This window comes from Chlamydotis macqueenii, chromosome 5 (genome assembly GCF_036417535.1).
Source record: "Chlamydotis macqueenii isolate bChlMac1 chromosome 5, bChlMac1.mat, whole genome shotgun sequence".
Lineage (NCBI taxonomy): Eukaryota > Metazoa > Chordata > Aves > Otidiformes > Otididae > Chlamydotis > Chlamydotis macqueenii.
Genome location: NC_141560.1, coordinates 35,025,870 through 35,047,744, shown reverse-complemented (window position 1 = coordinate 35,047,744; position 21,875 = coordinate 35,025,870). Strand labels below are relative to the sequence as shown.

At 36.7% G+C, this 21,875-nt stretch overlaps 1 protein-coding gene across 3 annotated transcripts in view; it reads left to right on the top strand.

The window, feature by feature from the left end:
* Window positions 1-21,875, top strand: part of RASGRP1 (RAS guanyl releasing protein 1) — a 44,404-nt gene that overhangs the window by 4,293 nt on the left and 18,236 nt on the right. For all 3 annotated transcript variants that reach the window (XR_015258599.1, XM_086747962.1, XM_086747961.1), the window contains exons 3-6: window positions 15,250-15,355; window positions 17,313-17,375; window positions 19,204-19,335; window positions 20,417-20,570. Coding sequence is in view for 2 of the 3 variants with exons in the window: in XM_086747962.1 (XP_086604088.1) it covers window positions 15,250-15,355; window positions 17,313-17,375; window positions 19,204-19,335; window positions 20,417-20,570 (455 nt within the window). In the remaining variant the exon portion in view is untranslated. The remainder of the gene's footprint in view (window positions 1-15,249; window positions 15,356-17,312; window positions 17,376-19,203; window positions 19,336-20,416; window positions 20,571-21,875) is intronic.

Here is a 21,875-nt window from a genome sequence, read left to right as displayed (position 1 = left end):
GATATTGTGAGTACTTGACCAATATTAATGTGTCCACATTTTTATGAAAAAAAAAAAAGTATTATGAATCTAACATTATAAATATCTAGTGAAATGATTATTGTGATTGATTTGAAGTAGTGTAGGTGAAATCCTGGATGGGAGATTATTGTTGGCTTAATTATGTTAATACTTTTAAAATATTCTCTTTGTATCAGCATACATATGCTTATGTATTCTCAGATTCCTCGGCATCTGTATATTGTGAAGGACTAAGATGACAATGAAAAGCAAGTGTATCTGTCCAGTTCAGCTCTATACGCATGTGAATCTTTCTAAAGAGTTTCATACTTCAGTTAGAAAATTTACCATAGCCCACTAAATAGGGTTTCTTTGAACCTTGACAAGTGGTACGTAGGTCTAGCAAAGTGAATTATGTGCATCTGCAAACATAATCTTAAACTCACTAAGGACTTCTAGAATTACAAGGCGTGCTGCGGAAATTTAGACTCCTCATTGGGCAATTCATAGTAGTGTCCGTATTTGTACATCTGCTATGACATTATGCATGTTCTTAAGCGATGCTGGAATTTCCCAGTAGGGTATTTAAATATATTGTAAAGTGCAACTGTTGCAACTATAGATAACCTAGATAACCAAGTTCCTTAAAGAAGGTTCCTGTAGCTACCAACAAAAGCACCCTGCAAAATTCATTCATATCATCGTGCCAATAAAGGGAGAGATGGAAAAAACTTTAATCTGGGAGTCTGAGGAGGGGTGAGGATAGGGAGAAAAATGGTGCGGAAAAAAGCTTAGTTGCTGAATGATTACAGCTAAACTGAGTGATTGAGCAAACTTCTTCCCATGTGTAGTGCCAAAGTAAAGCTATTACTCTGTGCTCTAGTAGTTCTATTCAGACTGAGGTTCTATCTTGTCTCAGATATGCTGACCTATAAGATTTTGTATATTATTCTAGAAATTCATTATTGTGATCCGAGCAAGTTTTATTTCAATATTAAGAATACAGAAACCCCTAAGACATAAGCACAGACTTCCTTTGTATATTTTAAGTTTATTTTCTGGAAAAAGCCCTTGGTTCATTTGCCGTCTAGGGTTAAGGAAAACAATAGGCAGTAGACAGAGGTAATGGTGCATTGGGTTAATATTCTACTGCACTTGTGAATATTACATGTGCAATTCCTGTAGAAAGTATGCAGCTGAATTTATGTTCCTGGACTCGATTATACAAGTTTCTGAAAAGCAAATAATGTGTAAGAAAGGCTGCTGTCATCAATGGTGTGTAAGGGGAAGTTGGCAACCTTTTGCCATATATGCAGAATATCATGAGAAGGTCTAACCAAGAAGATATTAATACACATTTACAGCTCTAAAGAACACAAGTATAAGTTAGTTATTTTACAGTATGGATAAGGGGAAAAAATGAGAAAGAGGGATATGATAAATTGAAGTTAAGAGTGAAAAGGCTAAGCTTTGCCACAGTGTTGTACATGGATTCCAGGATGTTTTGCAGAAAGACAAGATTTGAGAGCCAAGTTAATCCAAAACCTGTGCTAAGGAGGCAAGGAACAAAGATGGGATCTTGGAGTTAGTGACATTGTCTGTAGGTCTACAGTTGTACTTGCTAATTCCAAAAGTAAAGGGTTAGGAGGCCTTTTTTCTGTTGATGGGTTTTTTTTTTGTTTCTTTTTTTAAAAAAAAAAAAACAAGACCAAAGCTTGTTCAGTGTAATTAACTTAAACATCTACTTTGGGATGATTAGAATGTGCTCTTTCACCTCTCAAATTTGGTCGTCTTTAGCTTGAGCTGATGAATGATAGGCATGTGCTTTAGAGACAGAAACAGTGAGGGTCATATGAGATAGCGTGAAGTCATGTAGATGATCACTACATCTGAGAGATCAGCATTACACCAGCGTTCATTCAATAGCATGATGAGAAGGAGATCCTGAAAAGTAGAGGTTTCTTCAAGTCCCATGAAAGGTTGCATCAGGATGAGTAAGATGAATCATTCTGCAAATGAATTGCCAAAAGCAAAGGCAACAGAAAAGCCAGGATGTAAGCCAGGGCAAGAGCGCAGGAAAAATAGCATAATGAGAGATCGAAGGCTAGAAGTGTCTTAGAAAGGAATATTGTCTGTGAGATTAAGAGAAGATTTGTAGAGACTTGAAACCACTCTCATCAATTTAAAAAGAAGATATTTGGTTATATAGGTCAGTGATTCAAAATGTGTTCTACATGACTGGAAAGATCTCTCAACATTATAAGTAGCTGTGGGATGCTGTTACTGCTATGATCTGGATTGGCAAGAAGAGCTGTAGAGCGTGAGTAAATGCATTACATGTGCTTGCCTTAGAAAAGAAGGGGAAGTGTAGCATATAAATGGAGGTGACAGTAACTTTTAAAGATGAAAAAGTGATTGGTGGAAAGAAAGAGAAGTCGTCACAGGCAAGTGAAGGAAAACTGAAATCAAAGAAGGGAGAAGAGTGCATAGAGAGGAAGAGCAGGAGGTAGGGTGAAGTGATTGAAAAGACTAGAAAATATAGAGGCTGAACTACGACAATTAGATTCAGTGAAACCTCTCCATCAGAGAGGTTAATTCTGAACAGAAAGGTCATAAAGAGAAAATTGAAGGTAGATGTTCAATTGGCAGCAAGAGGGCTGAAGTTGTGAGTTTAGGGAAGCAAAGTAGTAATTAATAATCTTGGCTTGGAACGTAACAGCTTCAGGAGGGAGATAATTTATTCTGGAGGAAACCTTCATTAGTGACTGTGATTCTAGAGTGGAATTGTAAGTAAAGTGGTGACTTTATCCCCCTGCATCCATGTTTTTCCATTATGTAGTATATAAAGTGTCTGGAAAACAATGTACTTTTGACTGGCAGACAGTTCTCTGAAAGACAAAGCCATATTGACTTCTACTTTGTTCCTAGTTGTAAAGACACTTATTCTGTCAACTTTGTTGTTGAAACCAAAACAGCAGGGTCAAGTTTGCTGGCCCACGGCCATATTGACTATTTAATGCAGACAGTTTGGTAGAACACAGGAAACATATCCTTAGTAGCACAGCCCAACTTTGTTGTTCTTATTAAGACTGTGTAAATGCATGTTGACATATATTTAGTCCAGAAAGTGCTACTGATCAGACAGGAAAAATATATTGGCAGTGTTCACTTCACTGGGTATCTTAGCTTGTTAACTGTATGTCTGCTAACTATAGAAATGAAATAATGATTGTTCATAACACTTTTCACCCTTGGCTATCCTCATGCTATTGTGAGGTTGATGTTCTGACTATGTGTTAGCAAGTTAGTTTCTCTTGTAGCAAATTTTCTTTTTTTTTTCTGTTTGTATCATCTCTATATGTTTGTGCATGGTAAGAGGTCCCTGTTTCATTTCTCTGACTGCAAGCATCTATCATTGTCTTATAAATGTACCTTTTTTATTTTTAGTCTTGAGTGAGGTTTAAGTGTGCTTATTTTTTTAAACAAATACACCTTTCAAAGATTCAAGGAAGTATTTTAACATGCAGTCAAGCTTATAGACCGCGTAGGGTCTGAGGGCCTTTTCCTTGCCCACAAAAAACATTTGTTTAAATTGTTTTTACAAGTGTTTGAAAACTCTTGTGTGTAGTGTTTAAAAACTTTCTGTTGCAATCAGGACAAAATGTATCTTCACCATAGTGTCAATTTGCTATCTTCTTGCTTTGTCTGCAGTGAAGTCCTGAAATGTTTATTGTTAATAAACAATTCCAAGAGTGCACTTGAAAGTCATAACTTACACAAACACTTGTGTCTTCCTAAAAACATCTGAGGGTCATTTAAGAGCTGAGAAAACCCTAAGAACTCAAAAAACTAATATTATTGAGGTATTTCTGTCCTTAACCTTTGAGTGCGAGATCTTACTCATTGGCCTTACGCTTGAGTACTGGAAGTATCTTTACCATAGCAAACAGAAGACCTATGCTTATCCTACAATTCAGGCACTTCAGTTACTGCCAGACAAGATGAGTGTGCTCAATGGAAAAAAGAAATAAGGAAACATCATCTTTAAATGCATGTCATCATGCAGTGTCCCGGTGTCTGATTTCTTAAGAGAGATGTAAGTAAAGGGCTTCAGGAAAGCAACCGAAATATTTCTGAGAGCATGTAGTGTAATTCTATGTGGAAGCTCAGCCACAATAAACTGTGCAGTGGAGTTAGTTGTTTATACTGCTATGTCAATCTTCAATATGAAAAAAAAAATGTAATCCCATGGCTACTACTTTTTAAAGAAGTTAAAGGCCATAATCTCAAACATTAGCAATGTTCTTAATAGAATGTATGTGAACCTAGTGCAATTTGCAACTTCTAATCGTCATAATATTCTTAGACATCTAGGTATAAGTGTAGTTGTGATGTAAATTGTTCTGCAGCGTTTGATCAGTGCTAAACTAGCTTCTTGCCTCAATGTGTAGTAAAGTGAGATGTTTTTAAACAGACCTTAGAAATTCTGGAATCCACTTCCAGACTGATCTGGATGAAAGATGCCACAGAATTGTTTTGATAGAAATCAGAAATCTAGCAAAGGTACTGGTTGCCTCTTGGGTGCTAGCTACCTAAAACTGTACAAGTTAATCATACTTAACATTTTTAGAATAAATAATAACTGCATTAGTAGAGCTGTCTAGTTCTATGAACTGATAATATTTTTATAGCTCAATTTTGTATCAATATTATGCAAAAATATATTGAGTCTTAGGAATTCCTTGAGAGCCAGGTAAGTGTTGCATACATTTTACAAACAATGAAACAGGCAAGTTAGAGCTCACTCATTAGGAGAACCATAGCCATCCTCTCCTCTAAAATACAGAAAATCTGAAAGTTTTATCCAGTTTTTCCCCTTTCAGTTATCTAGAGAAAAACACTCTACTGTTAACATAAGTACATTCTTCCAGTCTTGTTAAAATATACAATAACTGGTAAAACAATAACAGTTCAAGTACTGAGTTTTATCTTTATCCTTTTACCCAATTTATCATATATCAAATTCTAACATAGAATTCTGACTCAAAAGCAGTTATGTCTTTCAAGGCATATGCGCCCCCACAGAAGGCAACTGTGGTCATTTACTTTTTTTCTGGTACATTTGCTTGAACAGTCATTTGTTCTTATCTCATGCTCTGCAAACTTGCAGGGTTCCACCCCTTGCCCCTGAAGCCTAGGCTGAATGTTGAGGTCTACTAAAAGTAGTTCAAGTTTGTCCACAGTACTGTTCTTATATTAAAATGTTGTTGATTGATGTGTGTGAAGTAATCTGGGTGCAATTTGGTCAAATACAGTGCAGAAACTTTAGTATTGCTTGGCAACAGGAACTATGTTAATGATCAATTAATGACATTGTGGGAACAGAAGAATCATTACTGCTCTGTAGAATGCATGACATTGTGGGAACAGAAGAGTAGTTACTGCTCTGGAGAATACTAAGTGCTACTTAGCTAACTATTGAAGTTAATTGTGATTGTGCCAAAATGAAAATAGTTTTCTTTTTTAACCTGATGTCTGTGGAAAAAAAAATTCCCAAATAAAAGAAACTTTAGATACCTTTATATATATTTTAAAGTTCTATTTAGCTAATTTGACTTCAGTCTTTTGACTATAATTTTCCAAAGTCAAGAAATAAGTAATATAAGAAAACAAAGGAAACTTAGACTTCTTGCTTTATAAAGCAGTCTCCCATCTACTTATATTTACCATAGGCATGTGTCAGAAAATTCTATCTTCATACGTCTACATGTAACTTAAGAAAAAACAATAAAACTTTTATTTAGCAATGCAGAAAGGCTTGGATAGCAATAGAAGATAATCCATTCTCCCGAGAATGTTGTATGATTTTAATTCTTCTCCTCAATCTATGTATGAAGTTGAAATAAGTCACTTGTTCTTTAGAGTTCCCAATGCATTTTACTTTCTATGTTATTTAATTTGGTTTGTGTATGCTTTGGAGGAAAGTCTTTAGTGTTTTGCTGTGTATTGCCAAGTGTGAAGATCTGTTTTTGCATTGCTTTTTTTAAAGGTCTGAAAAAGAAAGGACTTCCCTTAAACTGTTACATAGTTCAGTAGATCTTTCTGTTATGCAGGACAGGCTGGAGATTAAGAACTAAGATAACTTTCTAAACATGATACCACTTTTCCCGTGTTACTGAGGTAAGAAGGTGCAAGTGCAACAGCTGGCAAAGGGCAAAGATAAAAGAGTACCTGTCGGGAGCTACTAAGATTGCGCTTGCATTGGAGATGACTTTAGGAATCCCCAAACACTGCAGTTTAAATACTCAAATGTATATAGAGGTCATGTAAAGAAACTCAGTGCCTCGTGCCACCTATATTGTGATGAAAGACCATTTAGAGATATACCATAATATCTTTTGAAATATGGAACTTCTCTGGCAGAGAACAATAGTGTGAAATGTCAAGAGCTTCTTTTCTATTTTAACCTTTCTATTTTTTTTGAAAATAGATTCACTTTCAAAATATTTACTTTGGGTATGAGTGAGATTGTTTTCTCCCTTCCTCCAGGATAACCAGTTATGTTTACTGTTGATCTCCAGTTTGTAGTATTAATCTTTTAAAAGTGTAAATTAAAAAGAAAAAAAAAAGAGTACTTGTTTAGGTTGAATAGCATAGAAAATTATCAGATACCTTTATTAGTAATACTAAGAAATGCCCTGCAACAGTGCTTAGGAGGCATAAGACTCCTGCTCTGTGCTAGACCAACTGATTGAATGGAGTCAAAGCTTACACTTGAACACACGTGGGAATGTTTCTCTGATGACAATTTGGCGTTCTGCAACTAGCTTGAATCAGGAATTGGGGAGCTGCTTCTGTATGCAGATATTTGTTAGTGCTATCTAGTGACTAGGTATGTTTTATGTTTGGAGTGAAGCTGTGGGGTTTTTCTAAACTTTGCTTCTTTTGGGTGAGCAACACACAGCTGCTTGCTTATCCTCCCCTCAGTGGGATGCGGGAGTGAATTGGAAGGGTAAAAGTGATAAAACTTGTGGGTTGAGATAAAGACAGTTTAATAAGGGTTTTCTTAAAAAAAAAACAAAAAAAAAAACCCAAAAAAACAACCAAACCCAACCAAACCAACAAACAACCCCCCCCCCCCAAACAAACCCAAAAAACCCAAACCAACAACCAAAAAAACCCAAAGAAATCCAAGAAAAACCTCTAATTGCTCATCACCAGCTGACTGATTCCCAGTCAGTCCTGGAGCAACGGCAGCCCTGGTGAACTTCCACCCAGTTTTTATTGCTGAGCGAGACATGATTTGTCAGTTGGGGTCAGCTGTCCTGCCTGTGTCCCCTCCCAGGGTCTTGCCCACCCCCAGCCCACTGGCTGGTGGGGCAATGTGAGAAAGCGTGCCCAACTGCTGGGTTAGAAGCTAGTTTGTCAGAGAGTCTATAAACACTAATTCCAGAAATTTATTTAGACGCTAGAGCAAAGACTAGGAAGCTGAGCTGTGTAAGGGAGGGAGCCCTGAAACAGTAAGTTGGAAATATTAGAGCAGGAGTAGAGTTGGAGCACGCATCAGTAATGAAAATCCAGGTCAGGAACTGGGATCTAAGCGATCTGCAGCCTCTTCAGGTCCCTGAGAGGAAAGCAGCTTGGTCTCTGCTAGTCTGTAACAGTTTGAACCTTTGGTTGAGGCTGACTCTGTGCTTCCTTGGATCTGGTGACTGGCTGCCCCAGAACCAGTCATGCAGTTAGAAGGACGCTTATTATAAAACACTAAAGTTGTGGGATGAGTAAGTGCCAAGCATACAGCTGAGTTCAGTGGTCAAATAGTGATACCGGCCTCAGAAGTTTCTGATTCTGTTCTGGGAGTCTTATTTGTCGTAGCCATCAGTGCTTACTCCAGCACAGCTGTGTTGCCAGGTATTACACTTGAATTATTCAGGAGTTGCCTGCAGCTCAAAAGCTGCATGTGGCTCCAGTATCATGATTTAAAGCTTTGAAAAAATCTTGAATGCTCAAATTATGTTTTGTAGGCTTTAGAGAAAAAGACTATTTGATTAAAAAGTTCTCATCTAAATTTGCTAAAATCAATACTTTAAACATGGTGTGGAACAATGCATGGAGGGGGGTGTTAACTTTTTATCTTGTTCTGTGTACTTGATCTGAATTTCCAAGGCTAATGGAATGCTTTCCACCCACACTTCATTTGGTTTCTCTCTAAGTACATTTTAATTTCTCAAAATCATCCCATTTCCCCTTGACAAGAGCTTTTATCTCCTTGTTTTCATTTCAAAGAATTACCCACCCAGAGGTCTTTCTGAAAGATGTAGCTTTCCAAAAGCTGTTTCTGAGAGAGTGTAATGGCTTTCCCTTGAGGTTTTTTTCCTCTGCTATTCCCTACCCTCACACAGGAGAGTCTTATTAGCCTTTTTGGATGTGTATTAGACTCACTTGTGTCTTCGATATATCTGCATTGTTAATGAGTATTTGGAGGAACAGCGGTGGGTCTGTCCCTTCCCCTCCGCCATTCTGTAGGGAGTTTGAAGGGGGAAGTAGACCTGGAGAAATGTCAAGTTTATAGGGTTTCTTCTAACTTTTCTGTTACTCGGCTTGTTTAGGGTTCTGTTGGTGCGGGATTGATCACAAAGTAGCATGATTCTTTCCTCTCTGGAAAATACTAATTTGTTATTATTTTAATTTTGGAGTTTTTCCTCCTAGGACCAATTACTTGTGTAAATAAATTTATGTATAAGTCACTTAATAATTACAAGCATGTGTGGACAATACACCAATATATTAAAACAAAAAAAAAACCCCCAGCTTTAGCACAATTCCCTGAGTATTTTGGTGCTGTCTGTTGAACATTATAGCATTCTTGTCACATGAGGGGGAACAGCACCATCTTGTATAGAATTAAATGTAAAGTGAAGAGTACAAGACTCTACCTACTTTCTGCTGCAGCTAAAATTAAAACAGTCATTCTTTTACCTAATTAGTGTGTCATCTTTGTGAGGACATTGTAATTAAGTTATTTCTGAAAGATATTAAGCACTTAAAAGAATGATCTGAAATAAAGAAAAAGTCATGAAGAACAAGTACAAAGTTCTACACTTAGGGTAATCAGTTGTAAAAACAGTACGGTCAAGTCCTTGATATACAGCATTTCTGCAGAAAAGGATCTCAATGTGAAGATTGATTTTAAAACTGAAAATGATTTAATGATGTTGTACCACTGCAGAAACTCTAAGGAGATAAATGCATGCATAGAGGGATGTGCGTGCTTGTTTTAATTTTTAAAAATATATATACATTATATATGTGCATTTACATATTAAAAATTTATATGTATATAAAGATATGTACAGGATATTAAAAATAATATTCTAACTCTGATGCTAAGACCTCCTCTGGACTACTGTATTCAGGTTTGCTTTGTAAAAGTGCAAGCTGCAAAGGATTCAGAAAAGGACATCAAAGTTGACCAGAGATCCAGAAAACCTGGCTTCTGAGGAAAAAAAATTGACAAATTTGGTGTTTCCTAGCTCAGAAAAGAGACAAGGGAAGCAATTTCAAAATAGAGAAAATATATTGATGAGGGAAGAAGAATGTTTTTTCTGTCTACTGGGGGCCAGGCATAATGGGCATAAGCTGCTGAAGTTGCCTGAAGTCTTTGGTTAGACAGTAAGGAGAGCTCTCTAATGATGGAGATGCTCAAGTGCTGGAATAAGTCACCTACAGAGGCTGTGAAATCCTCATCACTGTAGAATTTTAACAACAAATTAAACTGGTTCTGAAGCATACTGGCTTTGAGAAAGCCGATTCTGCATTGGAGCAGGGGAATAGAGTACATTAGCTCCTAGTCCTGATTTCTGCCATCAACAGAGCTTTCTGCTCTCATTAAAAAAATAAAGGCTATTTTCAACTCAAAAAGTAAACCTTAGTTTGAGTGGAATCTGTTTGCTGACCCTCAATGATGGTGTCCTAACTGATGAGCAAGATAGTGGCTTCTTATGAATCTGATTCTGACCAAATGTGATCAATTTAATGAACAGAGCTAAATGACTACCTCTGTTATTCCAACGCAGCAATAAGCCTGTAGTGAGAAGACTGCTATGTGTTGCATAAGTTTTAAGCTGAAGGGGAACAGAGTGTTTCCTGTTTCTGAAGGGAAGTTCCAGAAACTATCCATGAAATAATAATGAAATATTTCATTCAATTTTGGTTGCTTCTAGCCATTCTAAGGTTATCTCGTAGTACTGCACCTCACATGTGGGGCAGACGCATTGACTTATGGCTGCTTCAGTTCAGTCACTAAACGCTAGCGTGTACTCCCACATGTACCTCTGTGTTTCATACATGCCTGTGTGTTTCATCAAGGTCTTTGAGACCTTAAGAACATCAGTTCTCCCAGTTTTCAAATCACATGCTGCTTTAATAATCCTTCTGGACATTTTTAACACCATCCCCACACCACCTTCTTTAAGCCACCAGAACAAAAAACACTTTGCAGAAATCTTGAAGAACTCTGTGTAGCACATCAGTATAGCAACCCACGACTTTCAGCTTTGCCCTTAATGAGACTGCCTGGCAATTGCTTGATGCTTTCTTGCGTTGCATTGTTTCTGGTGCTACTTTTTGATAACCACTGGAAGACTTAAGGGAGTTTACAAGAAGTTATTCATGTTCTTAGTGTCTTAGTCACTGATCACATGATGTCAGTGCTCTGTGATTCACTCCTGATTAATTTCAAATTGTATGCTAGATGATAGAGTTGGAAGCTCCTTATGAAATAAAGACAATGCTTATGAAATACAGCCCTCTTAGACCTGGAAAAGCTAACTTTTTTTCTTGCAAAATTTGGTTCAGTTAAGACATCTGTGGCATTCTTCCTGTTGCTTTATCATTGCACTGATGAGGTCTCAGTACAACAACCTTGTCTGAACATACTCTTTCTTCTAAGTATTAACCACAAGCTTGGTGGCTATCAGGACCTGATGAAAAGCAGGCAGTTTGGTTTATTGTTTATTGGCTTTTGAGTACTTTGATTCTTTCAACTATGCTAGGAACAAGTGATACTTCAGTTATTTCTAAATCATGGATTACAAGGAGCTACCAAGTGGATCGTGCAATCGAGTGGCTGATGGGCCTACATCCTTTGTGTGTTCTGAGTCTTGCATGTGCGATGGAGCTTTTGTAATTGCAGTTCTTAGTGGCTTTGTACTACTACATAGATAATAAAATATTTAGCCCTAAATGTCTTTGTGCTTTCACTCTTGTAGTTAAATACTGGAAAAGTGTACTCAACTCCTGCTTCCTTGTTTGTTTCAGAGAATATTTATTAAAACATCTTGGTACAATAAGAGCATTTACAGGAGGAAAAGCATGTAACCAGTAGGTTATTTGTGTTTTGCTGCAGTGAAACAAAGCTAAGGCTTATGCAGTGTTTTGCAGCTTTCTTTAAGGTAAATTGGCTAACTGAAACACACCCATTCCATTTTATTTAGTATTCACTTAGTGGTTTTTGCTCAGCAGGGTGTGTGGTTAGAAACAGGTATACAAACGGAAATGAAAATGAGTCTCAAAGTTTTAAAACAAACTGCTGGCGGTTCAAGAGAATGCTGCAGAGACATTCAGAGGCACTCTTGCAACATGGTCAGGAAAACCCTCTTACTAGCTCCACTGTTTGCACAAAGATAGTTCACCATAACTTTTGTTCCTTCCATACACATAGCTGTGTTTAACAGCTTAGCTCTCTGAAGAGAAGTGACCTAGTGGTCAGAGATGCGAAAGACCTGACGACAGTTCTGAAACTGAGCGGAAGTCTCTTCTCGCCTGAGGCCCATTTTTACCGGTTTAACTCCATGGATTTTTTGAATTATGAATTTGTGAAATACAAATGGAAGAGGAATCAGACTCAATATTTTTCTTTTTAGTAACATTTGCTGCATTCTGGTGTATGCACTTGTAAAGTGCTTCCTTTTAAAATTGTGCAGGAAGATGACGTTAAATATTTGATATTGCCTGTGTTTGTAAAATTATGTGCTGCTACAGTTCCATGTAGGCTTGCTGTTCAGTGCTGAACTGTACTGGGAACCTCAAGGTTTTTGCTGCAGAGAGGTTTTTTTTGGTTTTTAAAAAGTCAGTAACACAATGTTTTTCTTTGTGGAGATGAGTCTTCTAGTTGGGTGAGAGAATGGCTAGCACACTACTTTAATGTGTGCAAAATAATTCTTGTTGTCATAATGATGAGGCTCTGAGCAACCTGATCTAGTCAGGGATGTCCCTGCTTCTTGCAGGGGGGTTGGACTAGATGACCGTTGAAGGTCCCTTCCAACTCTAACTATTCTATGATTCTATAATGTAGTCTATCTCTGCTGTGAGGTAATTAGATCTGGATGTGGTGAAGCATAAATGCACTTCAGTCATGCAAGAAAATACCAGAAATGTGTTGACATAATTACTGATAGTAGGCAGGACATACTGTTTTTCTCTTCATCTTTGTGAAATGGAAAAAGTAAAATGGAAAGAGACCTTCTAGAGGACAGAAATTCAATCTGGAACATGGTGCCAAGTGGTACCTGTGTCATGTCGTGGCAGAGGATTTTGGAATACACCCAGAGGAGAAGCTGGTCTGAGAGAGAGTTATTTGCTGTCTTTGTTAGCTGGAGATAATCTGTATTGAGCTCTTCTGAAAAGCTGCTGATTTAATTACATCTGTATATACTTGATAGTATGTGTGCACGTAACTATTTGGCTTCCAAGTTAAGCATATATTGAACTGCTTTTCTGATTAAACAAGAGCTGTTGGATGGAGGCTCTGGCAGAACACCAAGTTTTCTAAAATGGGTGAATATTGATACAGGCTTCTGTGTGCAAGGCCTAAAATAATTTTACTTTTCCTGAAGACACTGGAAGAGTACAAAATGCCAAATACTAAAGGCCTGTATAAGTATTAATGCCTGATGTCCTAGCCTTCCTCTGCAAATTTCCCACTTCTCTGGCTGAATACTTCACTCTCTTGCCCTCGGTGCACCTGCTAGAATACCTAGGCAGTTTATATCCCAGAAGGATTCCTTAAGTAATGAATGAAATTATGTGAGCACATGAGCAAGGAATGCATAAACTTCATTTTGTGCTATAGAACTGAGAACATGTAGTATAAAGCAAAAGGCAGCTCAAGAACTTTTAGTTACTTGGGGTCTATACTGCTGTAGGACAAGCAGACTTCCCCCTCCCCTATATCGCTGTAGGTAGAATTGCTCCTTACAATTTAAGTGTAATTACAGAAGGTAGATTCAGAAAATGGTCTCTCATGTTCAGTGTGGAAGATCACCTGATGCATAAAGTTCTTATTCTGGGCTTGATAGTGCTGAGTGGGTTGCTACATGTTCACATAGGCTCTGCTAGAATTTACTGATCAGGATTTTTCTGCTTGTCTTGCCTGAGAGGCTGGCTGTAGTAAGATATTTCAAGACTGTTTATTGTATTGAGTTTCCTCCAAACTCACTATGCTTTTGCTAGAAGAATGAAGTTACCCACACCAGATATATGATACTCAGCCTGTCCTCTGCTTTCAGGCCTTCAAACACTCGACTAAAACAATAACTTCACTTGTAAACTACAGATCTAGGCCATTGTGAGTCATCTTCCTGCTAAACTACACCTAGTCTGCCTGAAATAGAGCCAGCCTGTCTACCAGCTTAAACTAAATCTGATGGAAAGATAGGATTCTCAAAGAATTGCTTGTTTAGAATAGTAGAATGGCTAGCACATAGTAGAATAGAATAGATCAGTGCCCACATTGGTGCAGTGGCAGCATTGATTAGATTTTATTTGCTGTCTGGCCAGTCAGCCTGGATTCAACCACAGCATTATTCCTCTTGTGTACCTGATAGTTTTAAGCGTGAGTGAGGAGTTACGGCATTGTTGTGGGGAAGAGAAGAAAAAGACTTTCTGGGGAGAGTATAGTGATAAAGGGCATGAACAGGACTATTGTGGAGTGAAGAACAGAGGACACAGATCTAGAGGAAATCAGGCTTTGTCAGTCCTACCAAAGATCCAATGTGTTGTTCAAAAGAAAAGGCCTAGGCCCTGGAGTTCTCTCTTTACATTTGGTACCTTCCTGTAGAAAGGGATGGAAACTTGCTCAGTGACTCACATGGATTATATTGTTTTGCAGGTGGGCTAAGTTCAATGTTCCTTTTTGGTGTTGTGCAATTTTAAAATGTCGTGTGTGTGTCCCCCCCCCCCCCCCCCCCCGTAATAGACGCCTTTTCATGTGGTGTAAATCTGCTATTTAACCTACCTCTTCCATTTTGCTTTATTGTGCATTACTTCTGTATATTGTTCCTGTTATTGCTATTGTAAGTGATAACTACATTTATCCTCATAGAAGAGAATGTATTTAAAATTATTCAAAAAGGTAAATTTTCTTTTGTGTTTGAAAGGTGTCTAATTTCAACTCAAGCTACTTAGGTTCTCTCATGGCAGGCTGTAGAAAAACATCGTCTGTTAATATTTACAAACACTTTCACTACTGTGCTTGTTACAGAAATGGAAACTTTTAAAAACATTCTACTACGTTTGATGTCCTTGATCTTTTCTGAATATGGAAAAAAACACCACAAGACCCAGAAGATAGATGTAGTCTAAAAACCTTCTTCAAGGGAAATCCTTGTAATGCGTAGTTCAAGGAAATGTATGAGGACATTTAGGTCCATCACCAGGAGTATGCACAGGTTATCCTCTGAGCTTCTCCATACGTTATATCATGTTCCATGCACATCTAGGTAAATATCCTGACCGGTGCATGTACTTTAGTGTTATGTATGGCAGCTGTACAAAAAGCCTCGAAACCACTTAGAAATATCAAATATGGATCCGTAACTGAATTATTTTCCTCTGTAATTCATTAGTTTTTTTCAAAGGTTATACTTATCTGCCTAAAGCTAAGCAATTAAGTGCAATGCTGAACTAAGATTGTTATGTGTTATTATCTGGATATTTTGTGTGCTTTTGAGACACGGTTGCTTTTTTGCTTACCTTTTTTTTTTTTTTTTTGATAAGGATCTTCCAAATCCTAATAGTTAAATATGGTGGTGGTTATATAGCTCTCATCAGAAAAATGATGCACTTCATAAGTTAGTAAGTTACTGCTGTCTTCAAAATAGCGTAGGTGAAATTAGTTAAAATTAGTATTCTGAAAAAACTGTTGCGAGTTGTTTACCAAGATATATCAAAATACTTTTTTTTTTTCAGATTTAGAAGGAAATGCATATCAAAACAACCAACTGCTAAAGATAATTCTGACGATGCATCAGTTTATCATCTCCTCTGCAGACATGCTCCAGAAACTCATTGATCTATATCCTTTGTAATATTCACCTGCTGTAAGGTAGAATTAGATAACTTGAGAGGTTTGAAATGTGTAAGTAGAGAATATTTAATCTATGGGTGTATTACTGTTCCACTAATTAAACAATATACTACTTCTTTACAGTTTTTGGTTTAGACTGTGTTTTTGTTTGGTTTAGGGTCGGAGTTTTTTGTTTGTCTGTTTGGTTTAGCTTATCATCCACAGGAAAAAAAGATGAAACTCCAATTCAGATTTTAGGTAGTATAAATCACTCTCCATTGGCTGTGGAGGGAATATCTAGCAGGTGTTAGATTTATGTAGGCACCTCAGTTGGGTACTGTGAACCTGGGCATAAGTGTCAGATCTCTTTTTCTCTCTGTCCTGTGTGCAAGTAGAAGAGCAAAGAACAAAAGTGTAAATTTTGAAAATATTCTGATTGGATCATCTGGAGATGAAAATTTTCAGTAAATATTATTTCTCACTCACAGACTCAAAGTTACAATGCACTGACATAAATCATAAGCTTTTCCTTCCTACTTGTTCCCATTTTGAGGTGACTGCCTGGACTCGTACACGTGCGTTTGGTACAATTTAATTTAAATAGTCCTTTCTTCCCCCAAACTCTATATCTTACTGGCTTTTAAAAGCAACATCATTTACAATGGAGCTTTACTGTAGTGTTGGATTCTGACTGTCCTGCCACTTCTTTAACCACATGTTAGATCAAGTGTGCTAAGCTACAACTTAGTTGCATTTAACTTAGGCTTATGCACTCTTTGGAAATGGAAGAAAGAGATTGCTTGCATGTTTCTGAGAAGTAATGTTTTCTACAGTCAGAGAAGTGATTCAAACTTTTATCAGACTTGCATATTTTGTGAGCTTGTTTTTTTACTCTATGTACAGCTCCCTGTAAAGACATTGAAAGGTAAAGACAGTTTTGAAAGGATCAGGTAGTTTGGGTTCTTGTATTTTAAAAAACTGTGCAAATGTCCCAGGTTCACTGTTTTCCATCCCCTAAGTTACATGAGTGATTTTAGATGGTTATGGATGGTTTGTAAGCCATCTAACTTCAAACGTTCAGTGTGGGGCTCTTCAAAATATTTGAGAACTTATTCAAACCTCACTAGTTCATATATTGAGCGTAATTTAAGCACTTAATATGGATGCTTGACTTGTGGATAGTATGTCCCCTCAGTTGCGGTAGATTTAGACTGCAGTTAAGTTCAATCAGGTTGTGGGAGGATCCACAAGGTATTTTCATTAAATTATGGTTTTCAGTACTGAAAATGTGTGTATAGAAGAATTGGGATATGTATAATATATTTTCCAAATACATTTTCCATGTCTTCAGAAGACATTGTCTACAATATCAGAACATGTTTTATAGAGCTAATAGACTAAAAATACGGATGTTTCTTTCCAGTTATCACAGCAAGTCAAATGAAAACTGTTAGGTAGTTAGGTGAGATTAGCAAGGAGAAGGAATTTCGTATTTTTCATAACCACTGTATACAATTGGTTATGTTTAAAAGAAAATAGCACTTTTTTTTTTTTTTTTTTGCAAAAGCTCCAGTGAATCATAATTAACTGAAAAGGCTTTCTTAATAAAAGCAGTAACTGATGAATTTGGTATTACTGTTTCAAATTTTAGTGAGATGTGCAAGTGCATGAGTTTCATGAGAAATTGTGAGGCATGTTGCAAAAAAATACATGTAGAAAGCAGAGTAATTTCACTAGTTAACACTACTCATTACTTGGGTGGCTGCATCAACAATACTCATACTAGTCACATTTACCATCAACTTTTGCTAATTATCTTGGGGTATACTTTGTATATATTTGTGTCAAACCCTAATCTGATATTATATGTCATCAGTAGAATGATTCCTATTGCTTGCAGGTAAGGAAGCATGTTAAATTTCATATCATATGTGAATGGCTATAGTTTTCCTTAACAGTTTTCTACCTATCTTAATGCTTTAGAAAATAAATCTTCCATGCTGTGTGTAAAGATATGTTATTTTGTGAGGTAAGAGTATTCTTGCTTGGTAGCTATTAGTCTGCAGCTATCCATGTGCTATACGTAAGAATGCTTTTGCACATCTTAAGCTGACATTAAAAAGAGAAACAGCTATACTGCTTCAGTTTTTCAAGACTCACTTTAGCAGCTTTACAGAAAGGGTCCAGCCAGCTTTGTGCAGATCCATTTCAGTTAGTGCATGAATTGTTGGGTCACGGTTTTGAACTGAGTCTGTATGAATCTGTATCTTAAACATCAGTGAAAACTGACAGTGCTCAGGAATTGGTAGCATGGTGTCTATTATTATTATGTAGGTTTATTTAAAAAAATGAAGTGGGATATTGCAGCTATTTTTATATTAAGCCAAACTATTGTTTTTGGTAGGTAATTCTCCTTAATAATTCTACTTAGTCACTTGCAATGATCCTGGATCACTTTTTTATTTTTTAATTTAAGTATAGTAAAATTTGGTATCTCAGTTTGGAGAAAACAGAAGAGAGGAAAAGAAGATGCAACTCTGATAATAGATTAGCATATTTTTTTTACACAAAATGGGGAAAAAAAGTAGTAACAGGAAAGTAAAATTTCTTTTAAATTATGATGATTTTATTATCTCAAGGCAGGTTATTGATTAGGTCAGAATGCTTTGGTATTTTATGTGATCTGGGAACATTTTAGGCTTCTAGGTAAATTCATACACACATGCATACCTTTCCATTTTTCCAACAAGCACAGATTTTTACATGCATGAGTATAGTGGATCTGGCTGGGATGGAGTTAACCTTATTCATAGCAACCCCTACGATGCCATGCTTTGCATCTGTGAGTAAAACACACGAACATTTTAGCCGCTGCTGAACAGTGATTGCAGAGCATCAAGACTTTCTGTTTCTCACTGTGCTCCCCCAGAGCGTAGGGGGTGAGCTTGAGGTTGGGAGGGGACACAGCCAGGACAGCGGACCTGAGTTGACCAGAGGGGTGTTCCATGCTATACAGCATTATGTTCAGCAATAAAAACTTGGAGAGTAGTCATTCCAAAGTAGCTGTTGCTTGGATACTGGCTGGGCATCTTGTGGGAGATGGTGAGTGATTGCCTTTGCATCACTTGTTTGTTTGGCTTTTTTCTTTCATTCAGTTCTTAAACTGTGATTATCTTGATCCACACATTTTTCTCACTTTTGCCCTTCCTATTCTCTCCTCCATTCTTTTGCAGGGGGAGAGGAGTGAGCAAGCACCTGGATGGGTACTTAGTTGCTGTCCAGGGTTAACCCACCACAATGGGGGACAAGTCACATATAGGAACTGGAATATAAAATACATGACTGAAACAATTTGAATGCACAACTTAGAAAAGTGTAGTTCTCTGAAAATATTTTGTGCACGTGAGACTGAATAACCTGTAAACTATTAAATGTTTTTAATTAGTAAATTTTTCTTTAGTTAATAGATAAAATTCTGACTAGCATAATGATTTTTTTTTTAATGTCCAGCCCAATAATTTCAAGTTTTAAAGGAATATATAACATTACCTAGAAGTTCAGGAAGAAAGATTCAGCATTTGTATTATCTAGATTTAATATGAAACAAGAAATTTTAATTCTGAATTTACCGCCAATATACATATAGTACAGTTCTATACAGCGTTAAGTCAGGTAGTTTCAGATTTTTGATAAAATCAAGCTAGCCTAGCAAAACCATCTAAAAGCAAGATTTATCCCCTGAAGTTGGTCAAGAAGAAATACAACTCATAAAGAGGAGCAACTATCTAAATTTCAGCCTTATTGATGTTAGAGCGAAACCTTTATTATTATGTTTCTGTATTTTCAATGTGCAACAGGTATTGGATTACAGAGTTCTGGGTTATGTTCAAAATGGACTCTAAACTATGCACAACTATGGAGGAATTTCAAGAACTGGTTAAAGCTAATGGTGAGGAGTTACACTGTCGTCTAATTGACACAACTCAAATGTGAGTGCCAAAGTCTCAATATGCTCAGAAAACAAACTTTTGCTTCAAACTTCCTTTATTTAAATGTAATATCTCTGCAGTATAACAGGATAATGGTCCTATAGTGGGTTAATTTTAATAAGTCATATCCTTAGAAGAGTTTATACTTCATTCTAGATTAAATATATATTACATAGAGGAAAAGATTGCCTTTCAAGAATGGCTTAGGTTGAATTTAACTTTGATGTTGTGCTGTTTCTTTATGCTAGATAAATTTTACTCTATCCAGGGAACTTAGAAAATTTGTAGAGGCCTAATGATTTTGAAATATCACTTGAAATCAATGAGAAAAGATCATACATTTTGACTGGGTAACAGATGAGGTTAAAAAAAATGTTTCTATTTTTAACACCAAAGGTGAGAAGATATAGTTTATTACATTGTCATACTCTTGATACTTTTTAATATTATTTCATTTATAAAACAACTTGTCCTGTCAAGAATAAATCCTACAGCTATCCATCACATGGTTCTTTCTTGGGAAGAGAACCTTCCTTGTGATATGAGAGTAAGATAGTTCTGTGGAACTGTGTAACAGTGTCAATTCAAGCTTTCATTGGAAATGCACAAACACAATCAGAGCCGAATTTGGCATACATTTTCTATCTGGCTATGAAAGAGGATATTTCATTTTTCAAATCAAATTTCATTACACCATAAGCAAATAGCATAGGGGACAGTTCATACTCAGAGACTGGTCAGGGAAATCTGTAAGAATTATTAGATGGAGGAGCACTGTATGTGTTCAGGAAGACAAAATTATGGACAGCAGTTCTGGAAGTGCAATATATAATCTCATGCTGTTTAGTAATATAGTTGTATTGTACTTATGTGCTACATCAATATAATAAAGACTAATAATAAAGCTTTTTTTCATTTAATCTTTAATGCATGAAAGGAGCTTGATGTTTAGAAATTCAAATAATTCACTTTTTATTGCAGTAAGGCATGAAAACAATGTTACTTTCGTGTAGGGAGAGAGGAAAAGTTTGTTCTTTAGAAAATAACTAAGGGTAATTATGTTTTAAAATTTGTCTAAAAGAAATTCTAGGGATTGGTCTAGAAAGCTGACACAACGTGTAAAGGCCAATACCAGTAAGAAACGGAAAGTCTCACTTCTTTTTGATCACCTTGAGCCAGAGGAGCTGTCAGACCACCTTACGTATCTTGAATTCAAGTCTTTCAGAAGAATATCAGTAAGTGATATTTATCTGTCTGTCTATCTATTTATTTATTTACTTTAAACAAACATGGGAAGGACGTAGAAAAGATGAGAGAAGGGTAGTATTACAAAATTAACCGTGCAGTTCAAGCTGTTGGACAAGCTTAGTCTGTGTCCAGACTTTTTTTGTTTGCCAGTGTTGGAGGTGGCCAGTGGTACTTACTCTGACTACATACCCTTTTGCTGCAGTCATTTGAGAGAGGGAGAGTGAACTTTTTAAGCAACTGTGGGACAGAGTTGGGGCAAAATCAGTTGGAAAGAAGAGTCAACAATTTGATCTTCTTCCAAATAATCTCTTTTTGTTAGAACAAGTGGTGTCATTTGGCACAGGAACAAGCAGCCTCCTTTAACTCAAATCAGTAATCAGGCTGAAATGGGATGAAGGAAACTTGGAATATTCTCCTAGAATGCTAACCTCCTGTGGCTGTAGAAAATAGTGTAGCATTCTTGTGCAGTGACTAATGAGCTGTCTGTATAGAAGATGTCCACTGAACTCTGCTTGCCATTTTTGATTGTGCATTACAAAATAAAGACTAGAAAGAAAACAATTGAAAAAAATGCAATTTTTTAATGTAAAGGAGGTTTAAAATATTTTTAGACAAGCTTTCAAGTATGCAAACAATTCTTAAGGATTTATCTCATTTATGTTTTCTTTCATTTGATTTGTTTTCTTAGCTGTGTTAGCAGCTGATAAGATGCTAACTTCCCTATGCAGCTTGGCTTCACTTGCGTCCTTGTGTCCTACAACATTACTTCCACTTAAAGCTTGATACCGTTCATATGTGGAAAAGAAAAGTGAACATTAGAGACCAAAGTCTAAGATGGTTGTGAAGTCAGTGTGATGATAACAGTGAAAGCAAAGTGGATTTTTAAGGGGTTTTTTTCGTTTGTTTTGGTTATTTAGTGTTTTTTTTTAAACACAACAATTTGAAGATGAAGTCTTGCAAGGAAAGGGGCTCTCAATGGGTTGTGGAAGATTCCACAGTTGAGTGTTAGTGTACTTTATTTTGAGCTGACAGTACATGACTTTTCATGTTTTGTGTCACATTCAAAAAGCTATAGAACCAAAGTCATGCACAGATACCTGCCTGTAGGCAGCAATAATATTCAAAGCTTGTGTAACTCTTGGCATTTTCAAGCTCTGTGCAGACATAAAGTAATTAATGATTAATGAGCATAACAAGTATGATTGCAGTCAGAGTGTCAGATGTGTCACAGAGTTCCGACAGTTACACACTTATATACATTTTACATGCAGGGTCTCTGCATGTGTTTTGGT